This window comes from Siniperca chuatsi, linkage group LG1 (genome assembly GCF_020085105.1).
Source record: "Siniperca chuatsi isolate FFG_IHB_CAS linkage group LG1, ASM2008510v1, whole genome shotgun sequence".
NCBI lineage: Eukaryota > Metazoa > Chordata > Actinopteri > Centrarchiformes > Sinipercidae > Siniperca > Siniperca chuatsi.
In genome coordinates this window covers 4,341,960-4,356,679 of record NC_058042.1, presented here as the reverse complement: position 1 = coordinate 4,356,679, position 14,720 = coordinate 4,341,960, and the positions used below count along the sequence as shown (strand labels likewise).

The following is a 14,720-nucleotide window of genomic DNA, read 5'->3' as shown; positions in this document are numbered from 1 at the left end:
GTGTTTAGACACTCAGATTAAACACTCAGCTCTCTGCTTCTTAACACAAAGACAGAAGTGGAACTTTTCTCTTTAAAAACTCTCTCCGTCTATCAGTCCAACACTCACAGATGTGCATTAGGTCACCCTGGCATTTCCAGCCAACACTGATTTACACACACACACACACACACACACACACACACACACACACACACTCTCTCTCTCTCTTTCTCGCTCGCCCACCTCCCCAAATCCCGCGGGAGCTTGAAATACTCACAAACACTCTACAAAACGGTTGCCACGGCAACACTCCCACAGCACTTAACACAGTCCGACTGTTGTAACAGCTCTGTATGAGGCTGATGGTGACGGACGGAGCTGCCAGCTTCAACACTTTCTCCAATATTTCCCCAAAGGAGGAGTTCAGTTTGGAGAATTAAAGCATGAAAACGCAACACACACTGTGTTACTGTCCTGTGAAAACCTCATCGCTGGCAGCTGAAGGATTACTCTTCTTATTTCCTTAATAAGTTGATTATCAATGTACATTTGATCAGTTTTAGGTGATAGTCACAGCATCTTATAGATTTTTCCAATCTGTTAATGTACATGGACTAAATTATTCCAATATTAACCCAGAATAGACAGCAATTAATTGATATAGAGACTATGAAACAGTTTACCTGTTTCTGATTAATAATGTTATAGTCTCAGTAAGTGTAAGCGATATAAAACAAAGGTAGTATTCCAGCTTTTGCTGCATTAGTGAGGGGCATTTTTACACAGTCTATAGTACACCTATTTTTATTTTTTTATTTAGAATTTAATCCACATACATAAAAATAGAACATAATCCACTAAACACCTTATAAAACATACATTACGATGACACACACATTGAGAGGGAAGAAGGCCTCGTTCTCACGTGGGGGAACAGAGCACGCCTGGTGCCCGGTGCCCCCAGGGAGAGCCAAGCCCTGGGGGGGTGGGGATGGTTGGTACAGATTAACATTAGGGATGATGATGTCAAGGCAACTTTCCAGTCACCTGTAATCTGCCATTGTCAGCATGTCAGTTTAACATTGCCACCCTAGTTGAGATCACAGGTTATACTTTACATCAGCTCAGGTTCTATTCACAATCATGCAGCACAATCATACACATGCATACATATAGTACATACTTCAGAATCAGGTTATTATTCTATTATTCATGTATGCTTTAATGAGTCCATGGTGCACCTAGGCCATCATCATAATCTTTAAGAGTTGAGGCTGCACTCTCCATCGTTAATAGGTCCAGGAAGTCATTCAGCCAGTTATGTTCATTATAGAAGTTTGGTTTGCAGATTTTCCAGTCCATAAATATTGTCCTCTTTACAGAGTGAAAGGCTAGCACGACAATATGTTGTGAAGTTCTTGCGTGTATGTTTTCCATTCTGTTTCCCAGTATGCACACAACAGGACATTGGGGAATATGAACATTCATTATCCCCTGTAAAACATCAATTACCTCAGTCCAGAATATTTCTACCATCGGACAGGACCACAGTGAGTGCAGGAATGCACCAATCCTACCACAGCCATGCCAGCACAATTCAGAAGCATTTGGAGCCTTTTTTTTTTTTTACTTATATGATGTAATATGTCTATAGTACACCTTAATTAGGGCTTATTATTTTGGGGTTTTATGTTTCAAAACAAAGTTGGGAATTTTATTAGTTATTTACCAGTATTTGTACAAGAAGTTTAAAAAGCTAGAACAATGCAAAACTGTTGATGAAAATGGAGTTATAAAAATTTACTTTACAGCACAAATCTTCTGTAGCTTCACTATTTGATTACTTGGTGGGACTCTAGGTGATCTACAGCATAATCAGCAATACTTTGCATTTTCTCTCCATTTTATTGTTGTCGTCTTCACCTTCTGGTAGCGGAGGTATCTCTCCTCACTGAAACGTAGTCATTGCATGGGTGTTACATATGAGTTAATACACATTACAACACAAACAGGGTAAGGATCAGTTTACACAATGTGCAGATATTCAGCAAACAGACTGACTGATTTTTGATTTTCTTGCGTCACGCAATTTTCTCGCAGGAAGTTGACACAGCAGATGTTTCTCCTCAGTTCATGTCACCTGGAGCGAACCTGCCTCAGCTCTGTCCATTGACTTTGTTTGCTTTCATGCTGCTTTTGCATTGTACCTGGGTTTCATTGTGCAATCGAGGGTTTTACTGTTTGTTTACTGTCTACACTTAGGTTGACCGGCATGTTACTGTTTAATAAGTTTATTGTACAATTTGAGAACTTCCATCTTGAGTTTCGGCCTGAAGGTTGCAGCTCTGTTCTCCACTCTGGGCCCACCAAGACAGTCTTTCTCACTGCAGTAAACGTTGCCAGCTGTCCCGTAAAGACGGCGTCACGAGCAGGAAAGCAGCCGCTGCCGATCCAATCCAGACAGATGAGGGAATGGATTCAAAGTGAGTGACGTAAGGAAGGAGCATTCAACAGCTAATCCGAGAAAGTTAAAGTTGATGGAGCTTGTTGGAGGTGGTGCGCAGCTTGGAACGAAACACTGCCTCAGGAGTATGTCTTTGTTTCAATGTAACAATTGATTGAAGCACGGATGTACTCAGGCAATCATAAAATTTGTTACAGGAAGAGGGTTGAAAAGAGGAACTCACCAGATGGAAAGCAATCTTTGTATCAACATAAGGTGGAAAAAAAACACTGTTGGGTGGGTGTAAAGTATAAAAAGCGTCACTAACCTAAAGAACAATCTTTGAGTTTACATGATTTGTATTGACTTTAATGGAAGTCCCCCTCTCTCTGTTAAAGTAATTCATGTTTTTTTGTTACTTTTCACCCACCTGACATAGTTTAAAAAATAAACTAAAACCAAAAAAACCCAAAAAGGTTTGACTAAAATTGTACTTCTTTTCAAATAAATGAACAGCTAAAGCTGTTTTGTTGCTGAAAATACAACTAAGTTCTACCAGTAGCACCACATACTGTAGGCCGTGACTGTTTCTGAGCCAGCTGGAAAGGTCGGAGTTCAGATTTCGCAGTTCATCAGATCTCTTTAAAGTCGGCCTCTGGGTTTGACCAGAAGAGGGTGGCTTCTTGGTTTTAGGCTCAATTATATTTTCAATGTCAGGATATGTTTGTGTGTGTGAGTGTGAGTGTGAGTGTGTGTGTGTGAGAGAGAGAGAGGATGTTTATCAGTGTGTCAGCAGCCTGTCAGAGACAGTGTATCTGCCACCTAGTGAGTATCAAACTGCACTGCACGTTAGATACTCACTGGAAACCAGAGAAACTGGACTCGCTTGCTGAAAGACAAATGAACAACGTCAAGTCCTTATTCATAACTAAAAGACTATTTTAGTAGTACAAACTTTTTTAAACCCTACCATGCCAGAATATTTGCTCATTTAAGATAATTTAGAACAAATTATGTGTACTCGACATGACTACTGACCAACCATACCTAATGGTCTTAGATATTTCAATGTGTTTTCTTACTTTCCAGCCAGTCATTGGTTTCCATTCATGTCCATATGCCATTAAACAGGTAATCCTCCACAGTGAAACATCATGTGAATTACTTTATATATCATGTAGAAAAAACAAAATGTATATAAAACATGAATTCTAAAATAAACATCTGAAACATGCTCATGTTTTTGAATAAACAGAATAATCTTTTGATTTTTATCCTTTTTTTAAATTTGTGTCCATTGTGAATCTGACAATGTCTCTTTTAAAACCAAGTAGGTTTTGTGCGTATACCTAACTAGACCTTAACCGTAGTGGTGGCAGATCAGAAAACAGTCTCATGAATCATTTTTATAACAGTCGCATGTGTTCTGGAAGACACTTACAAATGATTTTGTCTTTAGAAAATGTGCGTATGGGTTGTTTTGGAAAGCAATGATTATCATTATTTAGTTTGGAAATGTTGAGTCTTTGTTCATTTGTTTTACAAGTTCTGTTTTTTATTGCACATCAGAACCAATTGCTTTCTCCAAACAAGTTCAGAGAACTGACACATTCACACAATTTCTGAAAACTACTGATGAAATGAAGTAAAATCATTCATTTTCAACAGTTTTATTAAAAAAAAGTATGTATTTGGTTTCTGGACATTGTTCGTAGGCCCACACACACACACAGACACAAACACAAACACACACAGACAGACACACACACACAACTGTCCAATTCAGGGTTTCTAAGACTCTGCCCTCCTGGAAAGGTTTCCATCCCTCACTCATAGCGAGCACATGACACATCTGTGAAACATTCACGACTCAATAGCTGCCAGCTTCATGCACAGTAGGCTAAGGGATTAGCTGTTAAAGACAAAAACAGAAAAGTCCAATCACACTAACTACAATATCCTTCATTCAGCTTTTAATACATTCCAGATATCCTTGAGTCTGTTTTAATTTGTTTTTTATCTGTTTTCAAAATTAGAATCCTTTTGTTCGTCTCAGACGTTTCACTCCTGAGATAGCAGGACAGTAATCCCAGCAGCTTCTCAGCACCCTGATGCTTCTGTTAAACTGGACACGCCTGGTGTGTGTGTGTGTGTGTGTGTGTGTGTGTGTGTGTTTCAGCCTGCCAACCCAGTCTTCAGTCTTCCAGCTGACTACAGTGATTTACAGAGAGTATGTTTCTCTGCACAGCAACACTCTGATCACTGACAGGAATCCGTTTCATCTCCAGTGTTTCCATTACAACATGGACATGGTTCACAGTGAGTTAGGAACAAGTTTTTGGAGTGGCCTGTTTCCATGTTAATCACTTCATCCATCGCTGCTTGGCTAAACAGTGTGAAAAGTGCACCGTGGCCACACAAATAAGAAATCACACAGGTTCTATTTTTTGTTAAAGGATCAGTTTATGGAGTTAATTTTGTCCAAATAAGGAAAAGCAAATACATGTATGATCATCTTAAGTGTGAATAGAAAATAATGTGATTTACATTAAAAATCAGTTAACAGTGACATCTTTGCTTTTTGGTTTGTGTTTCTTACTTTTAATTTGTGTTTCTGAGTTTGCTCTCTCATGAAATGAACGTGTGGGCAGTAGCACTCCCTAAAAGTTGAAATTAAAATTAATTTCCACTGTCGGTGTATATTAATTATTTATGAAACCTTACTGCTGAAAAAAGACAACAATAGACGTCTACAGTACTCTAAGTTAATGGTATTGTGAGCAAACGGTAACAAGCTTGTTAGCTTGTTTGTTAGCTTGTTAGTGTGGCCAACAGTGAGAATGTTCCTCCCAAGCCACCGGCGTCCTAAACAAGATGTTGCCCCCCCCCCCAGGAAATGCTCCGGGCTTTGAAGCCAATTTGACATAGGGTCCTGTCTAGATAGTAACCCTGGATTTGCAGAAACACTCACGAGATTTAGGTTTAGGCAACAAAACTACTTGGTTTAGGTTTAGGAACACACACAATGAAGAAACAACACGTACAAATCTCACGAGAGTTTAGCAAATCCAGGGTTAGCATCTAGACACGACCTTGACGTAGTGGCCAAACCATGGAATTACAACTTCCGAGTCTGTCACGTAATGCACACTGGCCCCTAAAAGACTTTTTCCCATAGACTTACATTGTGAAAGAAGCGGCTGTAAAACGGTGGATACGTTTTTTTTAGCGTTACAACCCCCATGAAATGACTAATTTCACAATCAGAATTTGATCCATTTGGTCCAGTAACATTTGGAAAGTCTAGAAGAAACGCATAATTAAATAATTTTATCCCCATTCAAAGTTAGCGGAGGGCTAAATCGAAAGTTAGCCCTGCACGCTGTATCCAGATCTCTTAATACATCGGTGCCGCATACCCCCAGAAGTAAACCCGAAAGCTAGAAAGCAAGCAGTTCTTATTGGACTGAATCATAGACTGCACAAAAAGACTGTAAAAAAGTGAAGCCAAAATATCCCGGATACAGGAGCTGTCATCCTGCGCTTCTGACGTCATTTGCAACAGGTTAGGTTATTTTCTCTTCCCTCAAGAAGGCTCTGTTGTAAACTGACCATATTATCTGTGATCAGTTCTGTGGTCAGTTTTATTATTATTATTCTGTTCCTTTGTTTTATGAGTATTGTAGGCCAAGTGGTATGCGATTCCAAAAGCTAATTTTGGAGCTAAATTTTGAAATGCCATTTAATGCCATCACAAGTTTTGAAGGTTGTTCTGGTGAAGATTTTATTTTAAATTACACAAAAACATCCAATTAAAAGAGGAAAAAAAAGGTACATTTTACTTTTTTTGTGGCTGTTGGTTATTGTGACGGATTTGTTGTTTTTCTGTCATTTACTACATTCAAATGTTGAAATTATTTTGGAACCTGTTAGCTTGGATTGGATTGGATTGGATTGGTTGTTAGCTAGTGATCTTGCTGGTTACTATAACCGCTCAAACTGTCTGCTGAGTGATGCCAGAGGCTTGGACCTGTTGACTAACACACCCTAGCAGTCGTTTTGGCTTCAGAATTAGGATTTCAGTAGCTGCAGAACAGTCAAATTGTTTTCCAAACCCACAGAGCTGTTGTGGTTTTTGTAAATTTGTTTTATTAGATTAACTGTGTTTTTTTTTCCTCCAGCAGGCCTTAATGAAAGCCTTCATTTAAGAAGCTGGTTAATGTGACCAATTTGTTGTTTTTACCTTTTTTTCCATTACTATGAGCATCATCGTACATTAAAAAATTACATTACATTATTACACTTATATAGTGGTATTTAGCCATGAAGTTTTGGTTTACTATGCCGATCAATATGCTCTTCTGAAACCTCTGTCGTAACAATACAGTGGAGGTGAATGGAATTTATTTAACTGAAAAATGAAAACTTTGAAAAACCTAACAGCAATATGTATTTCCACAAGCAATGTCACGGTTCCTCTGGATAATCCACAGAATATCATCTGTTTTATTTTTTTATTTACTCTTTTTTTGGCAAAAAAGTATTTTCCATGAAAAATGAAAACGTGAAACCCTCTCTGCAGTTGGGGCTGTGGAAAAATAACGAGTTGGTCTGCACTACATTAATATTTCATTGGCAAACAAATTCAGTTATGTAAAACCTACTACATTTTGAAAATAGAAAAGTCATTTTTCAGATTTTTTTAAGGATTTTTGCACTTTAATGATATATAGAGAGATTTGATCACAGTTGATCAGTTGGTTTTAATGAGCACTTACAAAGCAATGCATAACTTTTACTGAGCTGATCTACAAGAGACACACTCGCACTCACAGAGTTGAGTTAGAAGATTTCTCAAAGATTAGATAACATTTTCAGGAAGAAAAATCATTCATGTTCTCATTCTAACAAAGTTTGATTAAACATTTGCAAAGTTATTCCTTAGTGGGATACATATTCTATTCATGTGGTCAAAGCCTTTTTACACCGTTGTATATCTACCATCTGAAGAAGCTTTGTACCAAGTTGAACAGCATGTGAACACAAACTTGGAGAATGCAAAGGGGATCTGGTAGTGACCACCCTGATGTAAATGCGTGATGTCATTACCATGTGCTGTAACACAGGAAGTTCATTTTCTCCAAACAGTCTGTGCTCTCCACACTGCCCGTTTCATTCTTGGATAAGGCTCCGCAGTGCTGCCCCTCAGTGGGGCAGACGGGCAGGTCAGAGTACAACATATCCGCCCCGTTCACCCACAGCCAATGACCAGCCAGGAAACGGAGACCTGTCCACACCTAGGAGAGGAAACAACTAATGAACCTCCATAGATGTATTAAAAGAGCTGGGTCACGGAACTGCGACAGAACAATAACCTGCTGTCCACAAAGCATAGACCACCATTACAAAAGAGACCTCTATGGAACTGTTGACAGAACACCTCTAACTGCAAACAAGGCCAATTATAACTCTTTGTATTATTCATTTTCAAACCATTAAGGTTTATTATTTCTACGTTCCAAGAGCCTAGAAAAGCTATTTTAATGTGCATGATGTAATCTCACTGTGAAGTTTATGGGCCATGCTGGTGCTCACAGGGAAAGAGAGATGCTAATGAGCACATGCAGTGGGACGCACAACACAGAAACAAACCAGAGAAAAAGGGTTTTGGTGTACATGCTGGGTGAGAATTTTTCACTGGAATGAATGGGCACCGTCTGAGAGTCTGGTAATCAGTGCTTATAATACAAATAAGATGGAGATGTGAGAAAAAAACAAACTGCTATCTTTGTGGTGTTTCGGCAACACAATTCTTGAAGATCATGTCAATCAAACAACGTGTGTGGGCCGGCGACGTGTTCCTCCTTAGATGTTCTGTTTGCTTTCATTTATATTACATATTTATTTTATTGTTTATTTAACAAGGACAATGTCCAGTTCATTTATTGCACCAGCTGTAGCTAAAAGCTTATTTTCAACTGTGGCCTCAGGTCCTGAGTTCGAATCCATCGGCTGAGTGGGGCCTTTCTATGTGGAGTCCAATAACAGGCTGGTTTGCATAACTGGAAACTCTAAATTGCTGTGAATATAAGAGAGATTGGTTGTCCTTCTGTCTGTATGACTGGCGAGCTGTCCAGGATGCACCCATCTTCACCCCTAATGTATACTACATATACAGCCACCCCCACACACACACACACACTGGATGAGCAAGTATAGATGATGGAGGGATGGCCACCAGTGACATGTAGTTAGAACAATAGCAGCCAATTAAACTTTGCTCCTCGACATAAACACAATAAACCATCAGTATTAAAACAAAAACAGTTTGTGTGTATAGGGGTTGCTCTACAAACTCCTCCACCTTCTGCACACTTGCTAATTATTTTTGACATGAAACATCATTGACTTGAACCCCAGCTGACCACAGTCTCCGCTGTCTTCGAAAATGTCAATATATAAAAACTATTGTGTAATGCAGGTTTGGCTCTTTATATTCATTCTCACTACTATGTTTATATTGTTTCAGTAAATGTAAAATTTTAAAATTTTAGTGTAGAAAGTTTCATAGTGGTAGGGAAATGTGACTACCTAATTAGCATTCCTGGGATATAGTCTGTCTGCTGGTAGAGTGAGCCAGGACGTAAAGAGTGTTATTATTGTCCTGAATTGACCGTTAACTCAGCCTCTTTTCGTTCATATCAATAATTTTAAGACGATCGATTTAAAAGTTGTGAACCACAGCCTTCAATATTAGGATTAAGTCACTCGTGTGCCAAAGTCTGTTACTATTATTTTCATGTGCCAGATACATATTTAATCAACAATGCACATCTTCTATTGCTATGTAAATAAGTATCAGATCGGACTTGTATCGTTAGATATTAGAGGACTCGGATCGGGATAAAAAAACGTGATCGGGATAGCCCTAATTGTAAGTATAATAAGGAAAAATGTAAGATCAGACTTTTATTTTGAATAAAAGAATATCAATACACTTGAGTATCGGGACATTATGTTTTGTGATACTCAAAAACACAATTGATTTTGAATTAATAGTTTACATGCAAAGATTTGTGGCAGTGATGTAATCTATCTTCAGCCATTTGACTCTTCCGCTCTAATGTAACAACATAAACTGAGACAGGACGAAGAAAGCACATCTCTTTCCTTTGCTCAGATTGCCAAAAAAGTAGTGCTGTGATGTTGGATGTTACAGGGATTGTGATAAATACAAATGCAGATTCAACTACTGATTGCATAAAAAAGTGACTTTTTTTACTCAGATTTTATTCATATGGTGGTGTGTTCTTTATACTACGACAGTTTTCCTAAAACTAAATTTTTTTTAAGATATATCGCAATATATTGAATCGCAACTCCTGTATCGTGATACATATCGTATCGCCAGATTCTTGCCAATACACAGCCATAAACATAACCCGGTTTGGCTAAATAGCTTACATACTTGTTTGTTTTCACTCACACAACATTTCAAGAGAAAAGGCTTTTAGGGTGAAGACCAACCGATGTGTTTGGCAAACATAATGCTATCCCAGGTAACGTTGGCTGGGGGGTTGCTTGCCGGAATATAAACTTCTTCAAATCTAACAAAGTGCAGGACGGGCGTGCTGTGCCTAGTTACAGTTGCCAAGCTATGATTGAACAATCGCTGTTCCAGGGAGGGGTTAAATGAACAATCAGTTAGGTAGGCTGTCATGCACCAGGTCTATAAACTAAATGGTTAGTTTAGGCCTAAGTGAGATTTCTTTATTGGTGGAGCTTGATGAGTCTGATATCACTCCCTCATTCACCCATGTACTATTCCTTACATTACAAACACACAATATTTTACTTTATAATGAGCAGTAAATTGAGATTTCTGACACTTGTGAATCATCATCATTTTGCATCACTCATGACAGGTGTAGTATTGCATGATTGTACTTTTCACACACATCAAAGGCATAGTGTCATAAAGTAAATATAGTGCACCAGATAGAAAATAGGGAAGGATTTTGGACACAGCTTGAAAGCTCACACTAAGTTAGCTCTGGAAAAAGAGCACCGTCTTCCTGTTTTTTGCTATAAAGCAATTCAGATTTCCCTCCAAATTGGCACCACAGAGCAGTGGTTGGTGGAGATATCCCACTGTAACGCATAACACCTATAAAACAGATCTCATGTCAACATTTCTTTCATGTGTCACTGAATATGAACCAACCTTCTCAGTGACGGCCTCTGTGATCCTGGTCATCAAATGTTTGTGGTCTTTTCCAGGCTGCACGCTGACCAGCTCATAGCGAATGTTGAATTGTGACACGAGGGCTCTGCAGTGCTCCAGCGCCTCCTCCCAGGTCTTGTTCTCTTTTACCAGGACCAGGTTGTCCCTGAAACAGACGAAGGGAAACCGGGCGGAGCAGCTTTGGGTGGCCATCTCTTTTTTCAAAGAGGAGATGGAGACACAGTCGCCGTTGTTCCCTGGCTCATTTGACGCCCAATTTCTGTACTCTGACAACCCTGTGCTCCACTTCCATATTTCCTCTGTAAAACAGATATTGAAACTTAAGCATAGCAGAGGAGGTAAAAGTCTGTCTGTTTACCGTTTGTCAGAAAATTAACTATCCATCCCACCATTAGCTGTATGGCTAAAGATGGGGGTTGAACTGTATTGAGAGCAAGAAAAAAATAATAAACAAGATAGCAGAGGTTTTACTCCCTTCTACATGTTTCAAGAGGTAGACTAAGTTGATTATTGCATCCTCAACTGCTTTGTCCACCAAATTGCATAGGGTGTAACACATCAGTTTTCTTAACAAGCTGTGTCAAAAGTCTTCATTATGAGGGAAGTGAAAGTGACTGGCTTTAAGTCAGTAAGTGATTCATGGCTGTTGGGGTTGTGTGACGATTGCCTGCGGCTGTAGCATTCTCATTAGCAGATTTTTCTTCTTCACAGGTCTCCAATGTGTATTCTGGTCACAAAGCTACAGAATCATGAAGTCTGGCCCCAGAGAGACTTTGTTTAGCTACTTGAGACGGTGACTTAATATATTTGGTGCCATCTTAGAAAATAACTCGCCAGTGGGTGGATTTCTGGACTGAATACAAAAGTATAGTCCATAAAAACGTGACAGGTTGCAAGTGTGTTTGTCTTTACCATCTCTGTGCAGACCAGTCCAGACTGGAAAGTCCTCCTCATGGACAGCAGAGTTCATGTCGAAGTTTGCTGTGAGAGCTGCCAGATAATCGTAATTTTTCTTGCAGTACTGCTGGGCTTCAGACCAATTCTTCGACTGTGGTATGAATGTGTATTGGAAATTGGGCATTATGTGCTTCTGACAGATGAAGAAGAGAGATTCTCCACAATTGCTGCCATAAAACCTTTCAAGAGAAATATTTACAACAAAATTACAAAGGAGAATTTGATCCATCAATTCAATTTTAGAAGAAAAACATTCCAAGGTGTTTACAGTTGACTGTGTTAGTCATATTAGGAAGAGACCAGTGTTTGTGATGTTTTAGCCATTTACTACAAATAACAAAAAGTTTGCACTACTACTGACCACTTTCCATATCAAATAATCTAAAGTAAATCACGCTTTATATTTTTGATTGCTGTCCCTTCCCCCTTCTACGTGGTGGCTGAGAGAGCTCAATGCACTGCAACTTAAGAAAACACATGCAAATAGACAAAGCACAAGCAAATTAAGAAACACACTCACCAATTTGACAACACATGTGCAGCATTAAGAAACACAATGCAAATACCACAACTGCAAATCATACAGAACAATGAAACTAACAAAACCTCGGGACTAAAAACAGATGAACATGCTAGTAATCAGTAAAAGGGTAACACTAAGTGTCCAGGTAATAGCTCCCATTATATCAAAGTCACTCAATCAGAATATAAAAATGTACAAAACTGTTTTGCCCATTTGCATGTGTTTTCTTAAAGCCCCAGAAAGCTTGTGTTTTGCCTGTTGAACGATTTTAATGTGAAGCAGCAGCAGTAGGAAAAGTTCGCTTTGCATTAATAAAATTCTGACACAGTGTAAAGAAACTGAACAGTGAACAATGAAGCTGTTATCAATGACATACAATTACGCCAGATTACATGTGAATCTCTCGTGTTGAGGCAGGCAATCTGAATTCAGTGCAGGAATGGCGGACTGAGTCACTACCAATAAAAACAACTATATAGAGAGATAATCACTAAGTGTAAAAACATTGAATGGCTATTGCAGATAAAATGCTGATCATAAATATCAAAAATGGTGTGATGGTGGTGAAATGTGTGATTTCATGAAAATCTCACACTCAAAAACTGAGCTATGGGTTTCATCAGGAGTGTGTGGGTGCGTTTTTAAAAAATATCTAATTTGATTGGCAGTAGCCTGGCAACAAGCAAATAACCCACTAACTGTCAAAAGATTTTTGTTCAGTTGTTGCTAATTCCTGATTGGTGCATGGAAGTATGTGACATCATCGTTTTCCAACAGAGGCTCGTCCACTTCAAACCATCGATAAGCGCGCAGACAAAAACACGGCTACAGAAATCTCCATGTCAAGCTAACCAACTGTTCTAACTTTGGCAGATAACAGTGAGGTCTATGTAGGACCCCGTCACTCAGAGGCGGATTGAGAAACGTGTTCAGGACCTTAAGTTGCAGTGCACTGAGCTCTCTCGGCCCCCCTACTCCTGGCAGCCATCAGATTCCATTCATGTCTGTACACTTGTAAAGACTTAACTTCAATTAGGACTCCATTACCACACAATAACTTTAACAACAATAACAGCAGATAAAAAACATTTAACTGTAAAGAATAGAGTCCAGTGGCAGCTTGGATAATTGATAAAGAAAATTAAATCTAAAAACACCATAGCATGTTTCACAGCAATGTTAAATACATGTGATTTGAAGTGAATTTGCTTAACATGAAAAAAAAAAACTAAGTCTTAAAAACAGTGTAACAACAGTCTCCCATTACATTTTACTGTTGTAACTGACGAAAGCACAGCTGTCACTGTTCTGTGGCTCATTATTCGCCCAGGCAGCCAGGTAGTCGTTTAGTCCATTAGTCCAAATCCATTTGGGGTTGCCTGTTTCTCTGTGCAGGCCGACCCATGCATAATATTGCTTCAAGTACATATGATCTGCATCTGACTTCGTATAGATGGTGGCCAAATCAGTGTAGTGGCTATTAGGACAAAAAAAATTAAATTGTTTTATTAGCAAAGTGATGTCACCACACAAGTGGTTAAAAACTACAAACAGTAGAGGACATTTCACATGCTACCATGTGCTAATTAGCACTAAGCACAAAGTACAGCTGAGGCTGATGGGATGTCATTAGTTTTGCTAAACTGGGTCATAAACCAAAGTATTGGACAATTAATTTTTTGACCTGATGACACTAGATGAAAATTAGACACAAGTGACGTTTTGCTTATTATCTACCTCGCTCTTTTATTCTATGTAATTTCAAATGTTACCTTCAGTCCTTACTTCTTTACTACAAATTCTAACTTCTGATAGCTATTGATGATAATGTGAATAAAAAGTAAACCCCACCTCCTGCAGTGGCTTTGAGCGTCCTGCCAGGTGTAATGACTTGGGATATGCGAGAAAGATAGTGACAGGACTGATCCCAGTCCAGACACAGTACTGCTGAGGACGACGATGAGGAAGAGTCCTGAGAGGCCGCTCTTCATCGTCATCATCAAAACTCTGTTGTACATACATTAGAGCATCATATTTAACCATGCTGTGCTGTTGTGTGTAGTGAGAAGAAACAATTTGACATATTTTATTTTTGAATTGCTCGGCCACTGAATGCAGTCATGGATCTCTTAACAGGCAGATTAAAGACCACAGCATGTTTGTGAATATTACAATGCCGGACATATGACAGTTTATTTTTTTCTAAAAAAAAACTGGCTCATTGCTTGTAAAAGACCATAAAAAAAAAACTAAAAAAACCCCCACTAAACTAAAAACTTTGTCAACCACCTTAACAATCAATCGACTGAGCGGCAGCCTCAGCGTTAATGTGTTCAGTCGGTGTCCTTACCTGTCCTGATGCCTTGTTTTGCCGTCTCTTGTGCTGCAATGTGCTCAGTGAGAAACAACAAGTGCTGCTTGATGAGCCTCCAATGTCCAGCTCACTACTTTGAGTTCCAGATGAAATAATTTGACTAGCAGACACTTAAATCAACTATCAGCTCCCTGTCACTGCATCCCCAGAAACCATTTGACTGTTGGCAAATGAAGTGAGAACCTGAAAAATACAG

General features: G+C 39.0%; 1 protein-coding gene across 3 annotated transcripts; it reads right to left on the bottom strand.

Moving 5' to 3' along the window:
• Positions 1-7,179: 7,179 nt before the first annotated feature.
• On the bottom strand, positions 7,180-14,705 carry LOC122884418 (macrophage mannose receptor 1-like). Of its 3 annotated transcripts, XM_044214472.1 has the most exons (6): positions 14,501-14,705; positions 14,002-14,157; positions 13,418-13,627; positions 11,583-11,806; positions 10,650-10,969; positions 7,180-7,722 (listed from the first exon to the last, which is right to left on the bottom strand). In XM_044214472.1, exons 2-6 carry the CDS (start codon positions 14,148-14,150, stop codon positions 7,531-7,533), a joined length of 1,095 nt encoding a protein of 364 aa, XP_044070407.1. In that variant the 5' UTR covers positions 14,151-14,157; positions 14,501-14,705; the 3' UTR covers positions 7,180-7,530. The 3 variants fall into 3 exon arrangements, with proteins under 3 accessions (XP_044070407.1, XP_044070319.1, XP_044070482.1); XM_044214384.1 differs by having other exon boundaries at positions 14,002-14,705; XM_044214547.1 differs by lacking the exon at positions 13,418-13,627 and having other exon boundaries at positions 14,002-14,705.
• Between the last annotated feature and the right edge of the window lie 15 nt (positions 14,706-14,720).